Source organism: Herpailurus yagouaroundi, unplaced genomic scaffold (assembly GCF_014898765.1).
Source record: "Herpailurus yagouaroundi ecotype Mexico unplaced genomic scaffold, PumYag 210, whole genome shotgun sequence".
Taxonomy (NCBI): domain Eukaryota; kingdom Metazoa; phylum Chordata; class Mammalia; order Carnivora; family Felidae; genus Herpailurus; species Herpailurus yagouaroundi.
This window is the reverse complement of record NW_024412441.1, coordinates 6,979,791-6,999,712: the sequence shown is the minus strand read 5'-3', so window position 1 is coordinate 6,999,712 and position 19,922 is coordinate 6,979,791. Positions and strand designations below refer to the sequence as shown.

At 40.1% G+C, this 19,922-nt stretch overlaps 1 protein-coding gene across 3 annotated transcripts in view; it reads left to right on the top strand.

The window, feature by feature from the left end:
- Positions 1 to 19,922, top strand: part of ACYP2 (acylphosphatase 2) — a 191,629-nt gene that overhangs the window by 44,749 nt on the left and 126,958 nt on the right. The window contains exon 4 of one of the 3 annotated variants that reach the window (XM_040453731.1): positions 523 to 586. The exons of the other annotated variants lie outside the window; for them this stretch is intronic. Coding sequence (XP_040309665.1) covers positions 523 to 571 — 49 coding nt within the window. The 3' untranslated portion in view covers positions 572 to 586. Of the gene's footprint in view, positions 1 to 522; positions 587 to 19,922 lie in introns of those variants that run through there. 3 annotated transcript variants of the gene reach the window in all.

Below are 19,922 nucleotides of genomic sequence, written 5' to 3'. Positions count from 1 at the left end.
TTTCTTTCTTTTTCTGTGCTAGCTTCCAAACTTTACTATCTGGAAACTGTCTCAGTTTTGTCTTCCAACTTTCCGATTAATTTTGTTGTGTCTGCTTCATAGAGTCTTGTCCTTGTTTTCTTCAGATTTCCCTGATGGTATTGTGTGTGTGTTTTTTCATTTTGTTTCCTTCTGCTTTTTGCACTGTTTCTCTTTCCTCTTCTTTTATTCATAAATATGGACAGCCAAGAATAAACAGACTTAAATTTTTTTTTTAATGTTTATTTATTTTTGAGAGGGAGACAGAATGCGAGCAGAGGAGGGGCAGAATCTGAAGCAGGGTCCAGGCTCTGTCAGCACAGAGCCCAGTGCAGGGTTCGAACCCATGAACTGCGAGGTCATGACCTGAGCCGAAGTTGGACACTTAACCAACTGAGCCACCAAGCACCCCAAGAATAAACAGATTTTTAAGGAAATTTTCCATAAATTCTGAGGGAGAGATGATGTTTTTGTTGGGAAACCTCCCAGATGTTAAATCTGTAGGTCCTGTCTTTCCTTCCTGGTGCCTCCAGATCCCAAGTCTTCTGTGTAGTCATGAGGTAAGCTGACTAGCTTCTCCTTGTTTTTGGTTCTGCAGGCACTTAGGCCGAAGCATCTTTGGTTTTTCTGTGTAGTTACTTATCCTCCATCCACTTTCCTTCTAATTTGTTGAAACCTCTTGCTCAGGTTATAGTTCTGTATCAGCTGGAACTATTTTTAGCTGCAAGTTAATAGAAAAACAGAACTTAGAAAGGATAAAACAAATGGGTTCATTTTTCTTGGTAACAAGAAGTCTGGAGGTAGATGGTTACTGGCCTTGGTTCAGTAGCTTGGTGGCATCAGGGTCAATGTTTCTGAGATTTGCTCAGCCTTTCCTTTGTGGTCAGAAAAAGGGAAAGTGCAGCTGTACAGAATATCCATAATTAAGACATGAAGAAGGCAAGAAGGGATAATGGTTGTGTTGCTTTCCCCAAACTTGCCCAAGCTTACATCTGTGGGCATTTCACTGGCTTGTATAGGGTCATATAAATATTCCTTGCTACAAAGAAGACTGGGAAATTGGTTTGGCATATTGATTCCCTGAACAAAATTGGTGTTCTCTTGGCCAGAAAGAAGGGGAGGATAATGGGTAGTGGGTAGGCAATGAATGATGTCTGCTACATTTTTTGTATTCTGATTCTATTATTTTATTTTATTTTTAAAATGTTTTATTTATTTTTGAGAGAGAGAGAGAAACAGAACATCTGAAGCAGGCTCTGCACTGACAGCACAGAGCCTGATGCGGGGCTTGAACTCACGAACCGCGAGATCATGACCCAAGCCGAAGTCAGATGCTTAACTGACTAAGCCACCAAGGTGACCCGATGCTATCATTTTAATGGGGTTTCATGTAAAAGGACATGAGCGTGCCATGTTTGATTGTACCGTGAAGCTTACGTGAGAAAATCCACAGAAAGCACTTAGCATAGAGCCTGGCCCAGAATAAAGAGCAAATAAACGTTTGCTCTCATTAGGTGACCCATAGGACTCCATCTCTGCACGTGGGGTTCTAGTGGCAGTTGGACTGGCCAGGTGGAAATGCCACTAGGCTCTTGGATATATGGGTCATCCCTGCAGGGAAACTGGGCTAGAGAAATAAATTTGGTGGTTGTCCCTCTGTGGATAGTGTTTGAAGTTATATACATGGATGGGATGACCAGGGAGAGCTTTCTTGATGATAGGTAAACAGGAAGCATGCAGCAGAGAATGTAAATCAAGCTTCACCAACATTATAAATTGGAATGCCATTACAAATAAAAATAGATGGCAGAGAGTGAATTCATTCCTCTAGCATGTACTGTGTGCAGTATTGGTTAAAGTACTGAATTATCAAAAAGTTAAAGCACGGTAAAGAGAAGTTACAGAAATAGGTGGCAAGGTCAGACTACATGTGGTATATTTATGGTTAAATAAATATCGCCTTATTTTCTTCTGGTTGTTAAAAAACTTTATTTATTTAAGAGTGCTATGACATAAGAAAATCGGAATTAAATTGTCTTTTAAAAACATGAGTGTGCTTTCATCCGAAGTTATTGAAATGTGGAATTCAACAGGCAACATCATTTAGAGGTGGCTTGGCTACGATTGTAGCAGCTCTTTGGAAAGGTGCCAGGAGATCCCAGGACATGCTGCAGATGTGTGTATTTTCTTCCCCTTCTGTGTTTCATTTGGTCAGAAAGAATGACTGATGGCTTTCTTTTGCAAATTGCACTATGTGATTCCAATTGTGGTGGTAAGATTCGCCAACATTTTTTGATACATAGAAACCATTTGAGTCTATTGTTTTATTTTTATTTTAAAGTTTATTTATTTATTTTGAGAAAGAGCAATGAAAAGTCAGAGAGGGAAAGAGAGAATCCCAAGCAGGCTCTACACACTGTCAGCATAGAGCCCAACTCGGGGCTCCATCTCATAAATATTGAGATCATGACCTGAGCTGAAATCAAGGCTCAGACGCTTAATGAACTGAGCTACCCAGTTGTCCCTAAGTCTATTGTTTCATTAAAGCTACTTTTCCCATTGGTAACCATTTAAAATTAATGTATAGAGTTATAATTCTGAGCACAAACTTTTTTTTTTTCCTAAGTTTACTTATTTATTTTGAGAGAGAACACATGAGTGGGAAAGGGACAGAGAGAGAATCCCAAGCAGGCTTCGTGCTGTCAGTGCACAGCTGGGCATAAACTTTTGACTAAATCTGTACAAAATATATTTTTCTTAAAAACTAAATGGAAATTCTGGGGGAAAAAAGCCCTCAAAACACAAAAAACTAAAAACATTTGCATGTGGACACAGCCAAATTCTAAAATTAAAATTACATCTTGATTGCTATATATTTTTAAAACCATATGTCATATATGTGTAGTTTGCACTTGAAAGCATCATTGATGGGCTGGAGAATGTACTCAAGAGAGTGATCAAATGGTTACGTGGTCTGGAAAACTATATCACAATATAGGTAATGCTTGAAGGCATTGAAGGTATTTAGACTGGAGAAAAGAAAACTTGAGGGAATCATGATAGTTTACTTCAAGTATTTGAAGGGCTGATACATGGGAAAAGATAAGTCTTTTATGTTGTTCTAGAAAGTGATAATTTTGGTTATAGTAATGGGTGAATTTGTTTATTTCAATTCACTTTGACAAAGAATTTTCCTGTAAAGGTATCTAATGTATCTAATGGAATTTTATCAATAACTAGGAGTGGTCTACATCAGGGGTTGGCATACCATGGCTTTCAGGCCAGATCTGGCCTATTGCCTGTTTTGTAAATAAAGATTTATTGGATCACAGCCCATTCATTCATGTTTTGTCTTCTGTTGCTTCTGTGTTACATTGGCAGAGTTAGCAACTGTAACAGAGGCTGGATGACCACAAAGCCTCAAATATTTACTCTCTGTCCCTTTATAGAAAGAGTACCAACTGATGGTGTAGATATCAGACAAGTCAAGGGTGTGGTAGAAGATCTAACTCATTGGATGGTAAGTCAGTGTAGGTGACCTCATAGGTCCTGTCCAACTGAGATTCTATGGTTCTATGCAGAGTTGACAATATACATGTATTTAAAATGTGTCCATATATTAAGAGTTAGAAGTAGAATAGAGACATGTTCATCAATATAGTCATGTTTATCTCTTCCACAGATATTTAGCATTTGTGTGAAATAGGAATTTTAACAACGTTCTGCTTTAACTATGAAATGCGATTGTTTTGAATTTCTAGTTGTTACAGCAGTGGATTGGAATGAAGCAATGGATTTTGTAAACAGGTAGTGTCAGATTAAAAGTTATTTAAAATTAAAATTTTTTTCACCTGTTATTTATTTTTTCGAGACAGAGAGAGAGACAGAGCGTGAGCAGGGGAGGGGCAGAGAGGGAGGGAGACACAGAAACAGAAGCAGGTTCCAGGCTCTGAGTGTCAGCGCAGAGCCTGACCTGGGGCTCGAACCCACAAACTGTGAGATCATGACCTGAGCCGAAGTCGGACGCTTAACGGACTGAGCCACCCAGGCGCCCCAAAGTTATTTAAAATAAAAAAAAAAAATAACTGTTCTCAGGCAGACCATTAGTGGCATGAATTTCTATGCAACCAGAATTACCAGCTTTTCCTTTTTCATCTGAGAATCTCAAGGCACTTAACTAATATTTTTTATGCCTTATCATCAAAGTTTTTTCTACAAATACATGGGATTATTAAGAAAGTTTCTTTGGTTCTGTGTGAGTATAGGTGTGGGTGTGTTTTCCATTGCATGTTCTATTGCAATACAGAAGACTTGGACATTTTCTAAGAGACAGAAATTCATTGAGGAGCTGTAATTTTGGGAAAAAAATTTTAGTGTGACCTGACTGATATAAATCATTCCAGTGGAAAATTAAAAACATAACAAAATATCTACAGGGGAGCTGGAGTTCTCACATCAGGTTTTAGACCCCAAATACTAAGTCATTTATTTTCCTTTGGAATATAGCATCTGTATGAAAACTACTTAAATCCCTGGTTTTTGCTTTAAAGTTTACATTTTAGATATGTGAATTTAGTAAGATAATAATATTTAAAAAACGTATAATGCAGCAGTAATGAACTTTTAAAAAATTAATAGATTTTATTTTATTTTATTTTAATTTTTTTAACGTTTTATTTATTTTTGAGACAGGGAGAGACAGAGCATGAACGGGGGAGGGTCAGAGAGAGAGGGAGACACAGACTCTGAAACAGGCTCCAGATTCTGAGCAGTAAGCACAGAGCCCGACGCGGGGCTCCAACTCACGGACAGTGAGATGGTGACCTGAGCCGAAGTCGGACGCTTAACCGACTGAGCCACCCAGGCGCCCCAATAGATTTTATTTTTAAGAGAAGTTTTAGGTTTACAGAAAAATTGTGTCAGAAAGTAGAGTTCCCGTATATCCCCTCACCTCTGCCCCCACCCCACCCCCATTTGCCTCTATATTATGAACATCCTACATTAGTGTAGCACATTTGTTACAATTGATGAGCCAATATTGATACACTATTATGAACTAAAGCCTATAGTTTACACTGGAGTTCATTCTTTGTGTTGTAGGTTTTGTGGGATTTGACAAACGTAGAATGACACATGTCCACTATTATAGTATCATACACAATACGTCTACTGCCCTAAAAATCCTGTGTTCCAACCTGTTTATTCCTCCCTCCCACTCTCCTAACCCCTGCCAATCAGTCACGTTTTCACTGCGTCCATAGTTTTTCCACAATGACATATAGCTGGAATTACATAGTATTCAGCCTTTTCAGATGGGCTTCTTTCATTTGGAAATATGCTTTCAAGCTTCCTCCCTGTCTTTTCATGGCTTGAGAGTTCCTCCCTTTCTCCCTCCTTTTGGTGTGTGTGTGTGGGTGGGGGCGGGTGGGGGTGTGTGTGGTGGGTTGGAATTTATTTCAAAAAACAGATTTTAGATGATAATTGTATAGTTTAAATTTTAAAGTACAGAAATGTTGAGTTTTTAAAGCTTTTTTTTAAGACTTTGCTTTTTCAGAGCAGTTTTAGGTTTACGATAAAATTGAGAGGAAGGCATAAGAATTTCCTGTGTATGCCTTCCCCGACACATGCATACCTTCCCCCATTATCAGTATCACTCACCAGAATGTTTGTTGTTTTTTTTTTTAAATCAAGGATGGACCTGCGTTGACACATTGTAATCACACAAGGTCCACCATTGACCTTAGGGTTCACTCTTGGTGTCATACATTTTATGGGTTTGGCTCATTTCTTTTTACTGATGAATTGTATTCCACTGTATGGATGTACCACAGTAAGTTTATCCATTCAGTTATTGAAAGACATCTTGGTTGCTTCCAAGTTTTGGCAGTCATGAGATTAATTACTTTTTAAAATATAAATAAAATAAAATAAATAAAATATACTTTTAAAGTATTTATTTTTACATATTTTAAAGTTAACTTAGATAAGAAAATGTGAGCATAAAATATTTTTTAAAAAGATATCTCAATTTTTCAACAGCTTGAAACCTATTTCAGTCTACCCACTACAAAATAAAAGTGTTATTTTTTTTAATTTGCAGAAGGTTTACAAGTGTTCCAAAAATTCAAATGATATGGAATTATATGGGCTAAAAGATGTAGGCCTTGCCTGTCTTTCTAATATCATAGTCTTACACATTTTTTCTTATGTGTGTAAAAACATGTGTATATGTTAAAAATACATACGGTATAATCCTGTTATTGTAAAACCCACAACTATATATGCCCATATGGTTACATTTATCTCTTTATCATTAGCAAAGATGGGATCATGATCATGGTATACGTATTGTTCTGCAACTTTTAAACATTTCACAGTATTGTGTATTGTGGATATCATTTTTTTTTTTAAACTGAAGTGTAGTTGACATACAATGTTACATTGGTTTCAGGTGTACATCATAGTGATTTGACAAGTCTATACTTATGCTGTGCTCACCACAAGTGTAGCTACCATCTGTCACCATACAACACTGTTACGATACCATGAATATCTTTTCATGGCAGCAAATGTTCTTTTTAAATCACTGCAGAGTATTCTACTGTATGGATCTATCCTAATTTAATCATTCATCTATTGCTGGGCATTCATATTGTTGCATTTTTTTGCTTTTTAAAAAATGTTTATTTATTTTTGAGAGACATACAGAGAGTGAGTGGGGGAGGGGCAGAGAGAAAGGGGGAGACACAGAATCTGAAGCAGGCTCCAGGTTCTGAGCTGTCAGCACACAGCCCGACATGGGGCTCGAACTCATGAACCACAAGATCATGACCTGATGCTGAAGTCGGATGCTTAACTGACTGAGCCACCTAGGTGTCCCTGCAGTTTTTTGCTTTTATGAATCTTGTTTGCAGTGAGCATCCATATTTATGTGTGTATATCTTTTTCATTTATTCTACAATTATTTGTTTGGTACCTACTATATAGGTATACCAGGCAGTTCCAGGTGCTGGGATTCAGCCATGAGCCAGAGATGATGCTCAATTTCTTTTGCGGGGAGACCCATGATAAAGAAACAATAGGTAAACTAGATGTTTTCAGATAGTAGTAAATGCTGTGAAAGGAGTAGTGGTGGTTTCCCTGCCTCAGATGGGATGGCCAGGGAAGAGGTTTTCATGGAGGTGACATCTGAACTGAGAACTGCATGGTGAAAAGAAGGCTGCCTGTGGATGGAGTCTGGGGGTGTGGTGGGGACAGGGACAAGCAGCTTGGCACCAGGCAGGGCAGTGGGAGCATCTGCCTGGTACAGGCAATAAGGGTACATATGTGTAGGGAACCTGAAAATGAGAAAACCAACTAAAATTGGTTTACTTTTTATTACTGCCCTATGCCAACCATTCTAACCAATAATATACTGCTCTCCGCTGCCCTCCCCACCACAACACTGACATCGTGTGCTTATCCCTATGTTGTATTTAAAAAAATTCTCTTAATATTTATTTTTGAGAGAGAGGAGAGAGACAAAGACAGCTCGAGCAGGGGAGAGGCAGAGAAAGAGAGGAAGACACAGAATCTGAAGCAGGCTCCAGGCTCTGAGCTGTCCGCACAGAGCCTAAGGTGGGGCTCGAACCCTCGAACCGTGAGATCATGACTTGAGCCAAAGTTGGATGCTCAACTGAGCCACCCAGGCGCTCCCCTATACTGTATTTTCTTAAGTGTTAACTCCTAGACATGAGTCAAACAAAGACTATGTACTTTTTATTTATTTTTATTTTTTTAACGTTTATTCTTGGAGGTGGGGGAGGGAAGAGAAAGAGAGGGAGACACAGAATCTGAAGCAGGCTCCAGGCTCTGAGCTGTCAGCACAGAGCCTGAAGTGGGGCTCAAACTCACTAACCTTGAGATCAGGACCTGAGCCCAAGTCGGATCCTTAACCAACTAAGCTACCCAGGTGCCCCAAGCTACATGCCTTTTAAAATGTAAACTGGTGGTTCAGTTTTAATGATGAAAACCATGAAGTATTTTTCAGATAAATACTGAATAAACTAAGGACTCATGGATGAGGAAGTTTTCTTCTATGTACTTTTGTAAGTACATAGTTGTATAGATTTAGGTAATTTAAGTGAATCAAGACAATTATAAAAATTAAGAAATAAATGGAAATGAAATAAAGTCATCTATAAACCCACTCTAAAAAATACAGATATGGTTTTGATTCATAATGGAACTATTTCTCTCTGCTTCTGTTTCTCTTCTGCTGGGGTATTAAAGCCAAGATCCTAGTGATTTTAGAAAATCCTCAAAATCAGGAAATTATAGAGCTGTGAGACTTATTGAAGTTCACCTAATATTTTAACCCTATTAAGGTTCTATTGGAACAAGCATCTCAGTCAATCATGTGAAGAAGGAGTACCTGCATGGGTGGTGGGACTTAATTGCAGAAAGGGGCCTCAAAAAATAGTTATGAATCAGGCCCCTTATTGGATCAATGCTTTGGGGATAATTTTTAATAAAAATATTGTCATGATGATTTTTATTCAGCAGATATTACGTGTCTTCCCATGTCTCTCTGCTAGGTGCTGGGGGTACAAAGATAGTTAAAGGTTTTGTGACAAGTCCAGTTTAACTGGGGAAGAAGATGGGTGGGCCCTAGGAATGGAGCGCTGGGGTGGGGGAGTGGAGGTGGGGAAGCAAGGGGAGGGTGGGGCGGCGCCAGGCGCAAGTGCTCCTCCTCCTGCCTTGTCTGTCTTCCGGCATCTTCTGCCGCTCACTGTCCTCTCCACCACACCATACTCTTCCTCCGTTAGGACTTGTACAGAAGCCGCTCCCTCTGCCTGGCACGGATGCGTATTTTTATCTCCCAGTCTTTCTGATTATTCTCCCACTCACTCTGTGAAACCCTCTCACTCCACGCTCTGTTTCTTCATGGCACTTATTAAAGCTGTTAGGAACAATTACTTGCTTAGTATCCCCCACCTCCACCTGGAGAGAATGCTTTCGGTTGTAAGTGATTGGTAACCTGATCAACAGGTGGCTCAGAGGAGCAGGGGTTGGTTCTTCGCAGATATAAAGGAGGCTGGAGGTCGGGGTGGGGGATATCGCAGTCAGGTGCCTCATTCGTTATCGCTGTCAGGGCTCTGGTCTGAAGGCTTCTCTTGTTCTTTCCCTCACGGGTGTAAAGTCACCGCCCCAGCTTCCATCGTCACCCACGTTGAAGGCTGAAGGAAGGGATGGCTCTGGGTCTATTCTTTTTTGTCTTGGAAGCAAACTTTCCCAGAAGCCTGTGGTACACTTGCGTGTTTGTGCCATTGGCCATCTCTAGCTGTATCAACTTTTTCAGCAACTGGTACGGAAGGTAAATGTTTTGTGTTCTTTTATGAGAATCTTAGGTGCAGCCACAAGAGAAGACAGAGGAGCTTAGGGAAAACACAAGTTTACTGTATTTACAGATCCTAGAGACAGAAGGTGTGGCCTGCTACCAGGGGTCACAGGGAAAACACCAGCAGGAGGGAGTAAGGGGCAGGTTAAGCCAGAGCCTGCTATTAGGGTTTCAGAGGGAAAGGCAAGACAGGGCATGGTGAACAGTTTAGGATTGGCTAGTTTGAATAATTCCAGAAGGCTTTGAGTTTTAGCTGCCTTGGGGTGTTTAGGGAAACCAATATTGCCTCCTGGGATGCCTGGGTAGGATAGAGGACGTGTAGGGGTCTGGATTGGTAAATTTGCATATTAAAGGTGTACTCAAGCCTGACCGCACCTATCTCTTGAGAATTGGCTAATCCCCAGGAGCAGCAGTCTCCCCCAACCCCCAGTTAGAAGGTGTTTTAAGATGACAAAACGTGATATATAGAAAGTAAAAAATACGATATAGTGAGGGAGAAGGGATAATTGGGACGTGTTGTCCTAATTAAACTCAAGACTCCTTATGGGAAGCCATTGTCCTATTCTCCCTTGAACTCCCAATGCCTAGCACAGTACCTGGCACACAAAATGAAGGTTGGGTGACACCTATGTCAGGAAAAGAAGGTTGAATAAGGACATTGCAAGAGAAAGGAGTGTTTGGTACAAAGGCACCGAGCTGAAATAGCCTCCTTTGTGCATTTGGGGACAAGTGACTGGAGCATAGGCAGATGACAGGGACTATTAGAAATTTAGGCTAGAAAGGTAGTTTGGAAGGTGCCTGCATGGCTCAGTCAGTTAGGAGTTCGACTCTTGGTTTCGGCTCAGGTCATGATCTCGCAGTTCATGAGTTCGAGCCCTGCGTCAGGCTCTGTACTGATGGACCTGCTTGGGATTCACACCCTCTGCCCCACTCAAGAGTGCTCTCTCCTCTCTCCATAAATAAAGGAAGAAAAAAGAAAGGAAGGTAGTTCCGGGTCAAACTACGAAAAGCCTTTAGTGTCAGGTTAATTTGTCCGGTCTATATTAGCGCTGGGGAGCCACTGAAGAGTCTCAGGTGAGGGACTGGCAGGATTTGTAGATTAGGATATTAAGTGAGTTTGGTAGCCTGGTGTAGGAACTGGTGGAAGAGTGACTAGAGTCAGGGAGGCTAACTAACAATATACTGTGGTTCGTTAGGGTAGAGTAAAAATAACTCAGAATGTGGAGAATGTCATTTTGAAGTCATCATCTAGAACATGACCCTGGACCTGTAGCATGATGTGGCAGCTTGTTAGAAATGGAAATTCTTGGGCCCCTACTGAATCAGAATCCCTGGGGTGGGTTCAGCAGTCCGTGTTTTAACGAGCTCTTCAGGTGACTCAAAGCACCTGAAGCTTGAGAACCACTACCTAGCGAGGTAGATACTTGAGGTGAAGAGCTTGACCATCTGGTCTGATGCAGCCACAGCTGCGTGTTAGAATCACCTGGGCAGCTTTCTGTTTTGTTTTGTTTTTAAGTCAACAAGGTTGGGCCCCACGTCAGAGCAACTCACTAAATCAAAATCTCTGGGGCTGGGAACCAGGCATCAATTTATCTCTGTTGGTCCCAAAGGGTTCCCATGTGCAGCCAGGGCTGAGAACCACCGATTTTGCATAACCCCTATTGATGAGAAAACTTAGGGCTGGAAGTCATCTTGCTCAAGGTCATACAGCAAGTTCAGGTAAGAGACATTTTTTATTTTTAATTTTTTAACATTTATTTATTTTTGAGAGAGAGCAGGAGCAGGGGAGGGTCAGAGAAAGAAGCAGACACAGAATCTGAAACAGGCTCCAGGCTCTGAGCTGTCAGCACAGAGCCCAATGTGAGGCTTGAACTCAGGAACCATGAAATCATGACCCGAGCCGAAGTCGGACACTTAACCGACTGAGCCACCCAGGTGTCCCAAGAGGCATTTTTTAAAGCTGTCTTCTCTGTGCTGTGATGAACACTATTCCCACTTTTTAATAACTTGCTTTAAGAGAATGGTTTTTAAATTATAAAATAGTAGAGGGGAAAAATAGGTTACAGACAGGATTAGAAAAATTTATTTTCTTTCAATTAACATTATTTCACACTTGAGAAAGTTACCCTTTTTATAAAGATTTTGTGAAAATATTTTTTCAACGTCAATGGAAAGTAGTGTGTGTGTGTGTGTGTGTGTGTGTATATATATATATATGTATATATATATATATGATATGGGTAAATAGTGCTTCATCATTTGAGGATCTAAGTAATGAGAACCTGTCTTCAGACTCTAGGTGGAGCTCTTTGGTTTATATGAATCTTGTTCTATTTACAATTTTGACAGTCTTTTTAAAAAAAATTACTTGGATTTTTTTAAAAGACATTTAAAAATGTGTACATCTTCTCAACACTTCTCAATTTTCTTTTTCTAATTGTTTCAGAGCCATGTTGATAAAAACTCATAAGTCCTTTTACTTCCTTGCTTGACCTAAAAATGCAAATCTAGGCCTCAAAGAGTCATTTTCAAATTTATGTTAAATCTGTATTGTTGTCACTTAATGTTTAATGAAGGGGATGTTTCCCATGGTTTTTGTTTCTTATAAGTCTCAATGTTGAAATAGAATTTATATAAGATGGGATTCCTTTTGCTGCTAGACTTTGTGGAGAGCACAGGTGTTGCTATGGTAATTTCTTCAGCCTATTTTTACCTGATTGTGTACAAAGGAGTGTTAACTACCTTTCTGTAACAAAAATGAAATATTTTGCTGTCCCTTCTCTTTCTCTTCCCTGTCTACTCGCTCACTATTCTCTCTTCTACTGGGAGTACACTCGAAGCAAAATTCCCAGAATAGGTGGCTTGTCATATTTGGACAGTGTAACCCTGTGGCTGTGGTTCCTGGACTGGCAGCATCACTAATGGCATAATCTGGAAGTTTGTTAGAAATGCTTATTCGTGGATCCCACCCCAGACCTACTGAACCAGAAACCTTGGGGGTAGAGTGTCCAGGAATCTGTGTTGAGCCACTGGTACAGACTATTTTGAAAGGATGAAAATCCCATACTCATTGACGTCTGCGTCCAAAAAGTCCTGTGCAATCAGCTATGCTCATTTAGAGGTTCTCCACTGCTTTTTATTTTTTTTTAATTTTTTTTAACGTTTATTTATTTTTGAGACAGCATGAACGGGGGAGGGTCAGAGAGAGGGAAACACAGAATCTGAAACAGGCTCCAGGCTCTGAGCTGTCAGCACAGAGCCCGACGCGGGGCTTGAACTCACGGACCGCGAGATCATGACCTGAGCCAAAGTCGGACGCTTAACTAACCGAGCCACCCAGGCACCCCACTCCACTGCTTTTTAAATCACCTAGGGATTTTGTTTAAAGATAGAATTCTCCTTGAGTAAGTTTGAGGTGGAGCCTATTACTCTGCATATCTAACAAGCTCCCAGCTGATGTGCATTTTTCTTGTCTGTGGATTACATTTTGAGTAGGGAAGATAATGACTAGGGTATTGAACAAAGCCCACAGAGTCATCTATGATTGATCAGGATATACTTCTGATTGAGTACACCTAAAGTCTATGGTTTCCCCTTATCAATCACAGTGTGAAGAGGCAATTTCTAGAATATAATGATCTCTGGTCTAGTTTAAAGTGACTCATCCTTGTTACATGTTACAAGAGGATATTGTTACCCAGAATCCATCTCTGAGACCCTCTTTTCTAAACAATAGGCACACTTGAAGATTGCATTTTTTTTAATTGAGGAAACTAGTTCGTTCATGGCATGATGAGGCCAGAGAGAAATTTCTGAAGTTGAGTGTTTTCAGACAAAATAAATTCAGCCTAAGAGAAGTGGTTCACACATAATTGGAATCAGTCATTGAATGCTCTTATATATTGAGCACCTGCCATGTGAGGCTTTGCACTTGGCACTTTAGGAAATTAGGAAAAAAGATAAACTCCTTGATCTTAAGCAGATTGCCGTCTACCTGAGGAAATAAAACCTATGCCTGTGAAAGTTAATTACCAATATAGAGAATATTCTGTCAAATGGCAAAGAAGTGTGGTAGCCACTCAGAAGACCAAAGGATAGCTATTGGCAGAGGAGGTGGAAACTATGGAGTCTGGGCTCTGGGGGCGGGTAGAATTCGGATATTGAGAGGAGAATGCAAGGAGGGGGCTCCACAAGAGACAAGGTGGCATGGGCCAAACTACAGTGTCCAGGAATGAACCTTAGGTACACGTGACAACAGGGGATTAGTTCAGACCACACAGAGCCCCTAATGCGTTGTTTTGAGTATGGAATACTTGGGTAAGTTCTAAATAACAAGCCAATTTGGGGGCACCTCGGTGGCGTCGGGTAAGTGTCTGACTTTGGAGGTCATGATCTCGCGGTTTGTGGGTTAGAGCCCTACATGAGGCTCTGTGCTGACAGCTCGGAACCTGCAGCTGCTTCGGATTCTATGTCTCCCTCTCTCTCTGCGCCTTCTCTGCTTGTTCGTTCTCTCTCTCTCTCTCTCTCAAAAATAAACATTAAAAAAAATAAGCCATCTGTAAAAATTACCATATTCTATATGAAATAAACTGTCCTTTTCCTGGTCTCTGTGCCATTCCAGAGCCACAAGCCATCCTATTTCCGCACCCCTACTATTACTATAATTTATAATAAAGTGTTTTTATATTTTTGTGTACACCTCTCATAACTGTCCACTTTGCTTTTGGCTCCATCCAAACATGCCCCAGACAAAACCTCTGTCAAATCTGCTACATCAGAATGTCCACTAAAGGAAAAAAGCAACATGAATGGTGAATTAGGACTGTAAAAAATAATGGGATATTACCAAGGGAAGTGTTATTAATAAAACTTGACACATATTACTAGGATAATATTTAGATGTAGAATCGATGATCTATCTGCAGTTACTTAAAAATATATGATAATCATTGAATTAAAGTAAGAAACTCCATTTAATAAAGAAGAACCGTGAAAATGAACATAAAACCTGTCAGAAAAATATAATGTGGATGATAAGACACTAGTACCAGGGAGGATGATTATTATAGATAATACATTAGTTGTAGTCTGACTGTATCTGTAACTATTAGAAATAAAATCTTAAGTGTTGGAATTTTCTGGATAGGTAAGGATGTTAAAGGCAAAATTTGTATTGTACACATTCAATGAAATGGCATATAAAATGGGCAACCAAGGTGTAACATGGGTAAGATGAGCCAAAGCCTTTTTTTTTTTTTTTTTTTTTGGCACTAGTTTCCATCCTTTTAAACCTGTTTGGATTTGTAAAGCCTGACTTTGCTGCCTCAAGAGCCAATTAGGAAATGTTGCAGAATTTTATTTACTTTAAACCATTTTAGATGCTCTTCTTTCTAAAGTGCTAAAGTGCGTTAATTTATCCCTTATCACCATCCGCCCACCCCCACTTGGGAGTTATTTGGCAGATGTTAGCCTTGCCTGAACAGCTCTAGTCTATCATTTCAGCAATGACTCTTCCAGGGCCAGTGAATGTACTGTCATTTGTGCCAATGCCAAATGGCCACTGTGTTCTTGAGTTCTTTAGTTCTTCTATGATTTTCTTCTTGACTTTGGGTCTTCCTGGCTTATTTTGTTTTTGTTTTAGTATGTATTTATTTTTGAAAGAGAGCAAGAGTGGGGAGGGGCAGGGAATGGAGAAGGAGAATTAGAAGCAGGTTCCACGCTGTCAGCCCAGAGCCCCATACAGGGCTCGAACTCAAAACCACAAGATCATGACCTGAGCCAAGGTCAAGAGTCAGACCCTTAACCTACTGAGCCACCCAGGCATCCCAGGTCTGCCTGGCTTTTATCACTTTCTGTAAATTTGGGGGCATGGCCATGAGAGTCTTTCCCTTCTCCCCCAGTCTGCCACTTCCATTTCTAATCTATGGGCATCGCTGACCTAAATACACATAAATATACTTTTATGTGACTCTTACATCAGAAAAATTAATAGTCTTCAACCTCTAGGAAGTTGACTTCAGACTAGCTATGATCTACCAGCTATATCCATGCTACTCTAGACATTTTTGACAAATAGCTCACAGGAAAGGCCTCCAAAAATTAATAGTTTTTTTCCCCTAAAAAAAAATACTACCTTGTGTTTTTATAAGTTAATTTTGTTTTTTAATAAAATAATAGCTGCCCTTGTTTTAAAAGTCGAAAAGTGCTAAAAATAGCAAATAGCAGCTTCCTGTCTTCAAACCATCCCATCTTCTCAGCAACTGTTTTTATTGATTTTGGGCATTCCTTTGAATTTCTAAATAATAAAAACGGTTTGTCTTAAATCATTTTAGGCACTCTGTTGACTTTCTATGATGACAGATGAAATCTGTTGACTTTCTCTTACGATACATGAAGAGGTAACTCTCCTACTCCTTCCACTCCCCCTTCCCTTCCCTCATGCCCTCAGTGTGGCTGCATCTGACTTCAGGTTAAGTGAATCAGCAGTCGGTTTCTATACTCCGAGCTCTCTATGTTCACTCCTAGGTGAGTGTTATATTCTCCAAGAGTATGCTTAGGAGCACTTGGCTTTCGGTGGGGTGGGTGCCCTTGCAGATGCCTGTGATTTGCCTTACTTCTCCTTTTCTTTTCAAGCCTGGGAAGGGCTTCAGCTGCTCTTCATCCTTCCATGAATCAGCCTCCAGTGAGGAGTCCAGCCACCCAGGTGCCCCAAAGCACTTTTCATCACAGAACAGACCTAATCTCTGTGATGGGTGGAAGCATGTTCACATGTCTAGCTAAATTTTGAAAAGTCTTCAGGGCAGGGCTTGTGAGAAGGGATTTGAGAGAGAAAGGTTAGGATTTGGATAAGCTCAAGGACGAGAGGATGTCTATTTTCTTTGTTTTTGGGAAAAGGACAAGAGGATGTCTTTGTCTCTTGACTCTATCTGAAGCCTCTGAACTCATGGAATGGAACATAGTTATGCAGTCAAGGGTGAGAGGAGGGTTCTTGCTCATGGTTAACCTTTTACTGCTCATCTTCCTACAGCTTGTTAAGGGAGTAGAGCTGGGTACATGAGGCTGAGCTTACTGACTTCAGAGGCTTATGGGCTGATCTCCTATTCCCAAGGTTTCCTGCTGGCCTCCATTCATGTCTGCTCTGTCCAGCCTCCAATATGGACCCTTTCAGTGTCACAAAACTACTTCAAAGAACTATAAAAATAAATATAGGAGTCGAGTTTCCAGTCACCAATTTCCTCCCCACACTGAAGATAGCAAGTGGAATAGGAAATACTGTACAAGGATGAGTTAATTGTTACCTATTTTCTGAGAGTTTTCATTTCTGATGACTGAATTTACAAAAAATAAGTAACTTTAGCTGCCAGGAGTTTTTTTTTTTTTTTTTTTTTTTTTTTTTGCATAAATTTAGCAGACTGTAGTGGTGTCACTTGTGGTTATGTAAGAATTGCAATGTGTTATTGGTTGCTAAATACATTATTACCCTGTTGGAGAGCAATGGTGGTAGTTTCTTCATGAAGGTCAGTTTTCATGAGTAGAGGGATTACAAACAAAATTAACTGGGGGGCTTAATTTTATTTCATGTAAGAGATTTCTTCACCCCTTAAGTTAATGATTCTAAAAATCTGAACTGGAAAATTTAATAATAGAGTAAGTAGGGCTAAGCTTCTTTGGAAGTTATACTTGTCAATTCTATTTTTGGTTTCTTAGGAAACAAGTTAAAAACAGCTTTTTAAGCTTTAATACATTTCTAATTACATTTCTTCTTTTGAGAAGCTTGTTTTTCTTAAAGGTGCTGAATTCTTTGTACTAATAGGACTATTGGTTTGAAAAATTCATATTCCCTCCAACCATACTTAATATATGTATGTTTGCAAAGGGATAACACAAAAATCTTCATGTTTTAAGTAAAGCTTTTCACACCGAAGTTGTGTGGTCACGTGCTTTTATTTGTGAATACATTTGTAGCAACTGAAGTGATAGCCTGGGTTAAATTTCTTCTCAAATCCTCAACACACAACAGTGTGTATAACCCATTGTCCGTGAATGGGTGTGGAGACAAAGTTCACTTCCACATACGCATTAGAAACAGTGAGGGTGAGGGAGTGAGGAACTGGGCTGCCATCACCCTTCAGCTCTCTGTCTGTGGTTGCTAGCTCATGGACCTCAGACTTGGCAAGGTTGACGTGTTACCTTGACTGATTTCCACTGAGTTGCTCACGTCTTCTCCAGATGCTTTAGAGATGAAAAGTAGAAGGGGTAATTGTGCAGATGAGCTCCTGCCTCTTTTGGGAGTGTGAATGGAGGGAAAGGGTGCAAATTCTTAGCCTGTCTGCCCTTTTGATGGGAAGGTGGTGGTTGGTTGCTAAAGACTCTTCAGAGGCTCTCACCAGTTGTTACTCTCCTGACCATCTGTAGAGGCATGAGCAGTACATACACTCTTCTATCACCTTCTCTCCATTGGTCAGGAACCTGCTCCGTTGGCCATCTTCTTGGTCCCCTAATACTGCAAGCTTGGAGGGTCCCATCTCCACACAGCTACCTCCTTGTCATTTAGTTCTTCATTCAGTGTCCCTTTCTCAGTGAGGTTTGTGGGACACCCCATCTAAGTAGGCCTCGTGTCACTCTATGTCACACAGCCTTATTTTCACCTCTTTAAGTGCATTGGATGTTTTTGTGTTTTTTTTGTTTTTTTTTTCCTTCTCTACCTCCTTCCAGAATCTAAGCTCCATGAGAATTTAGCCTGTGTTCTGATTGGTTCAATGGTGTATCCCCATCATCAAGGGAAAGGGTTTAGCAATTTTTTTTTCTGTAAAGGACTAGATAACATGTATCTTAGTCCTCATGAGCTAAATAGTCTCTGTCAAAACTACTCAATTCTGTGCTCATAGTTCAAGAGTAGCCATAGATGATATGTCAACAAATGAATGAAGCTGTGTCCCAATAAAACTTTATTTATGGACACTGAAATATGAACTTCACATAATTTTTATATGTCATGATTATTAGTCTTTTTTCTTAACCTTTATTTTTGGATAGCTTTATGTACTTTATTTTTTAACATATGCTCTAATAAAATAGTCCAAATAAGCACTTGGCTTCCCAATATATACATATACATTTAATTCCAGTATAGTTAACTTATGGTGTTATATTAGTTTCTGGTATACAGTATAGTGATTCAACAATTCTATACATTCCTCAGTGCTCCTCATGTTAAATGTACCCTTAATCCCCTTCACCTATTTCACCCACCTCCCCACCTACTTCCCCTCTGGTAACCATTAGTTTGTTCTCTGTAGTTAAGAGTCTATTTTTTGGTTTGTCTTTTATTCTTCATTGATTTGTTTGGCTTTTTTAAAAAAAAATTAAAAAAAAATTTTTAAAGTTGTTTTTAATGTTTGTATTTATTTTTGAGACAGAGACAGAGCATGAGCAGGGGAGGGGCAGAGAGAGAGGGAGAGACAGAATCTGAAAGCAGGCTCCAGGCTCTGAGCTGTCAGCACAGAGCCCAACACAGGGCTCCAACCCACAAACCGTGAAATCATGACCTGAGCTGAAGTCGGATGCTTAAATGGACTGAGCCACCCAGGCGCCCCTAAAAAATTTTTTTAACATTTATTTTTGAGAGACAGAGCATGAGCAGGGGAGGGGCAGAGAGAGAGAAGTAGACACAGAATCTGAAGCAGGCTGCAGGCTCTGAGCAAGCTGTCAGCATAGAGCCTGATGTGGGGCTCGAACCCACAAACCGTGAGATCATGACCTGAGAGGAAGTTGGATGCTCAACCAACTGAGCCACCCAGGTGCTCCGGCTTTTTTAAAATTAAAAAAAAAAAAAGTTTATTTTATTTATTTTGGGAAGAGAACGAGGAGGGGAGGAGCAGAGAGAGAAGGAGAAGGAGAGAGAGAGAGAGAGAGAGAGAGAGAAAGAAAGGGAGAGGGAGAGGGAGAGAGAGAGAAGGTGTTGCAAGTAGGCTCTGCACTGTCAGCACAGAGTGTGATGTGGGGCAAAAACCTACCAACTGTGAGACCATGACCTTAGCCAAAATTGAGTCAGACTTTTAACCACTGAGCCCCCCAGGTGCCCCCATTTGTTTATGGTTTCTTAAATTTCACATATGTGTGAAATCACATGGTACGTGTCTTTTTCTGACTTATTTCACTTAGCATTAGATCCATCCATATTGTTGCAAATGGCAAGATTTCCTTCTCTTTTTTTATGTCTGAGTAATAGTCCATTATATATTTCACATCTTTATCATTCATCTATCGGTGGGCACTTGGGCTGCTTCTATAATTTGGCTGTTACACATCATGCTGCAGTCCTAATCTTGTTAATTCATAAAAACCATTCTTGATTGTGAGTTATATATACAAGGATGGCAGGTCAGGTTTTGCCCTCAGGCTAGTTTCCTGACCCCTGATGAAGAACATTGATGAGCCAACACTTACTACAAGTTTGTTATAATAAATGAATTAATAAAGTAAAATGAAAGGGAGGAAGTTTTGAATGAAGAAATCAATGTAT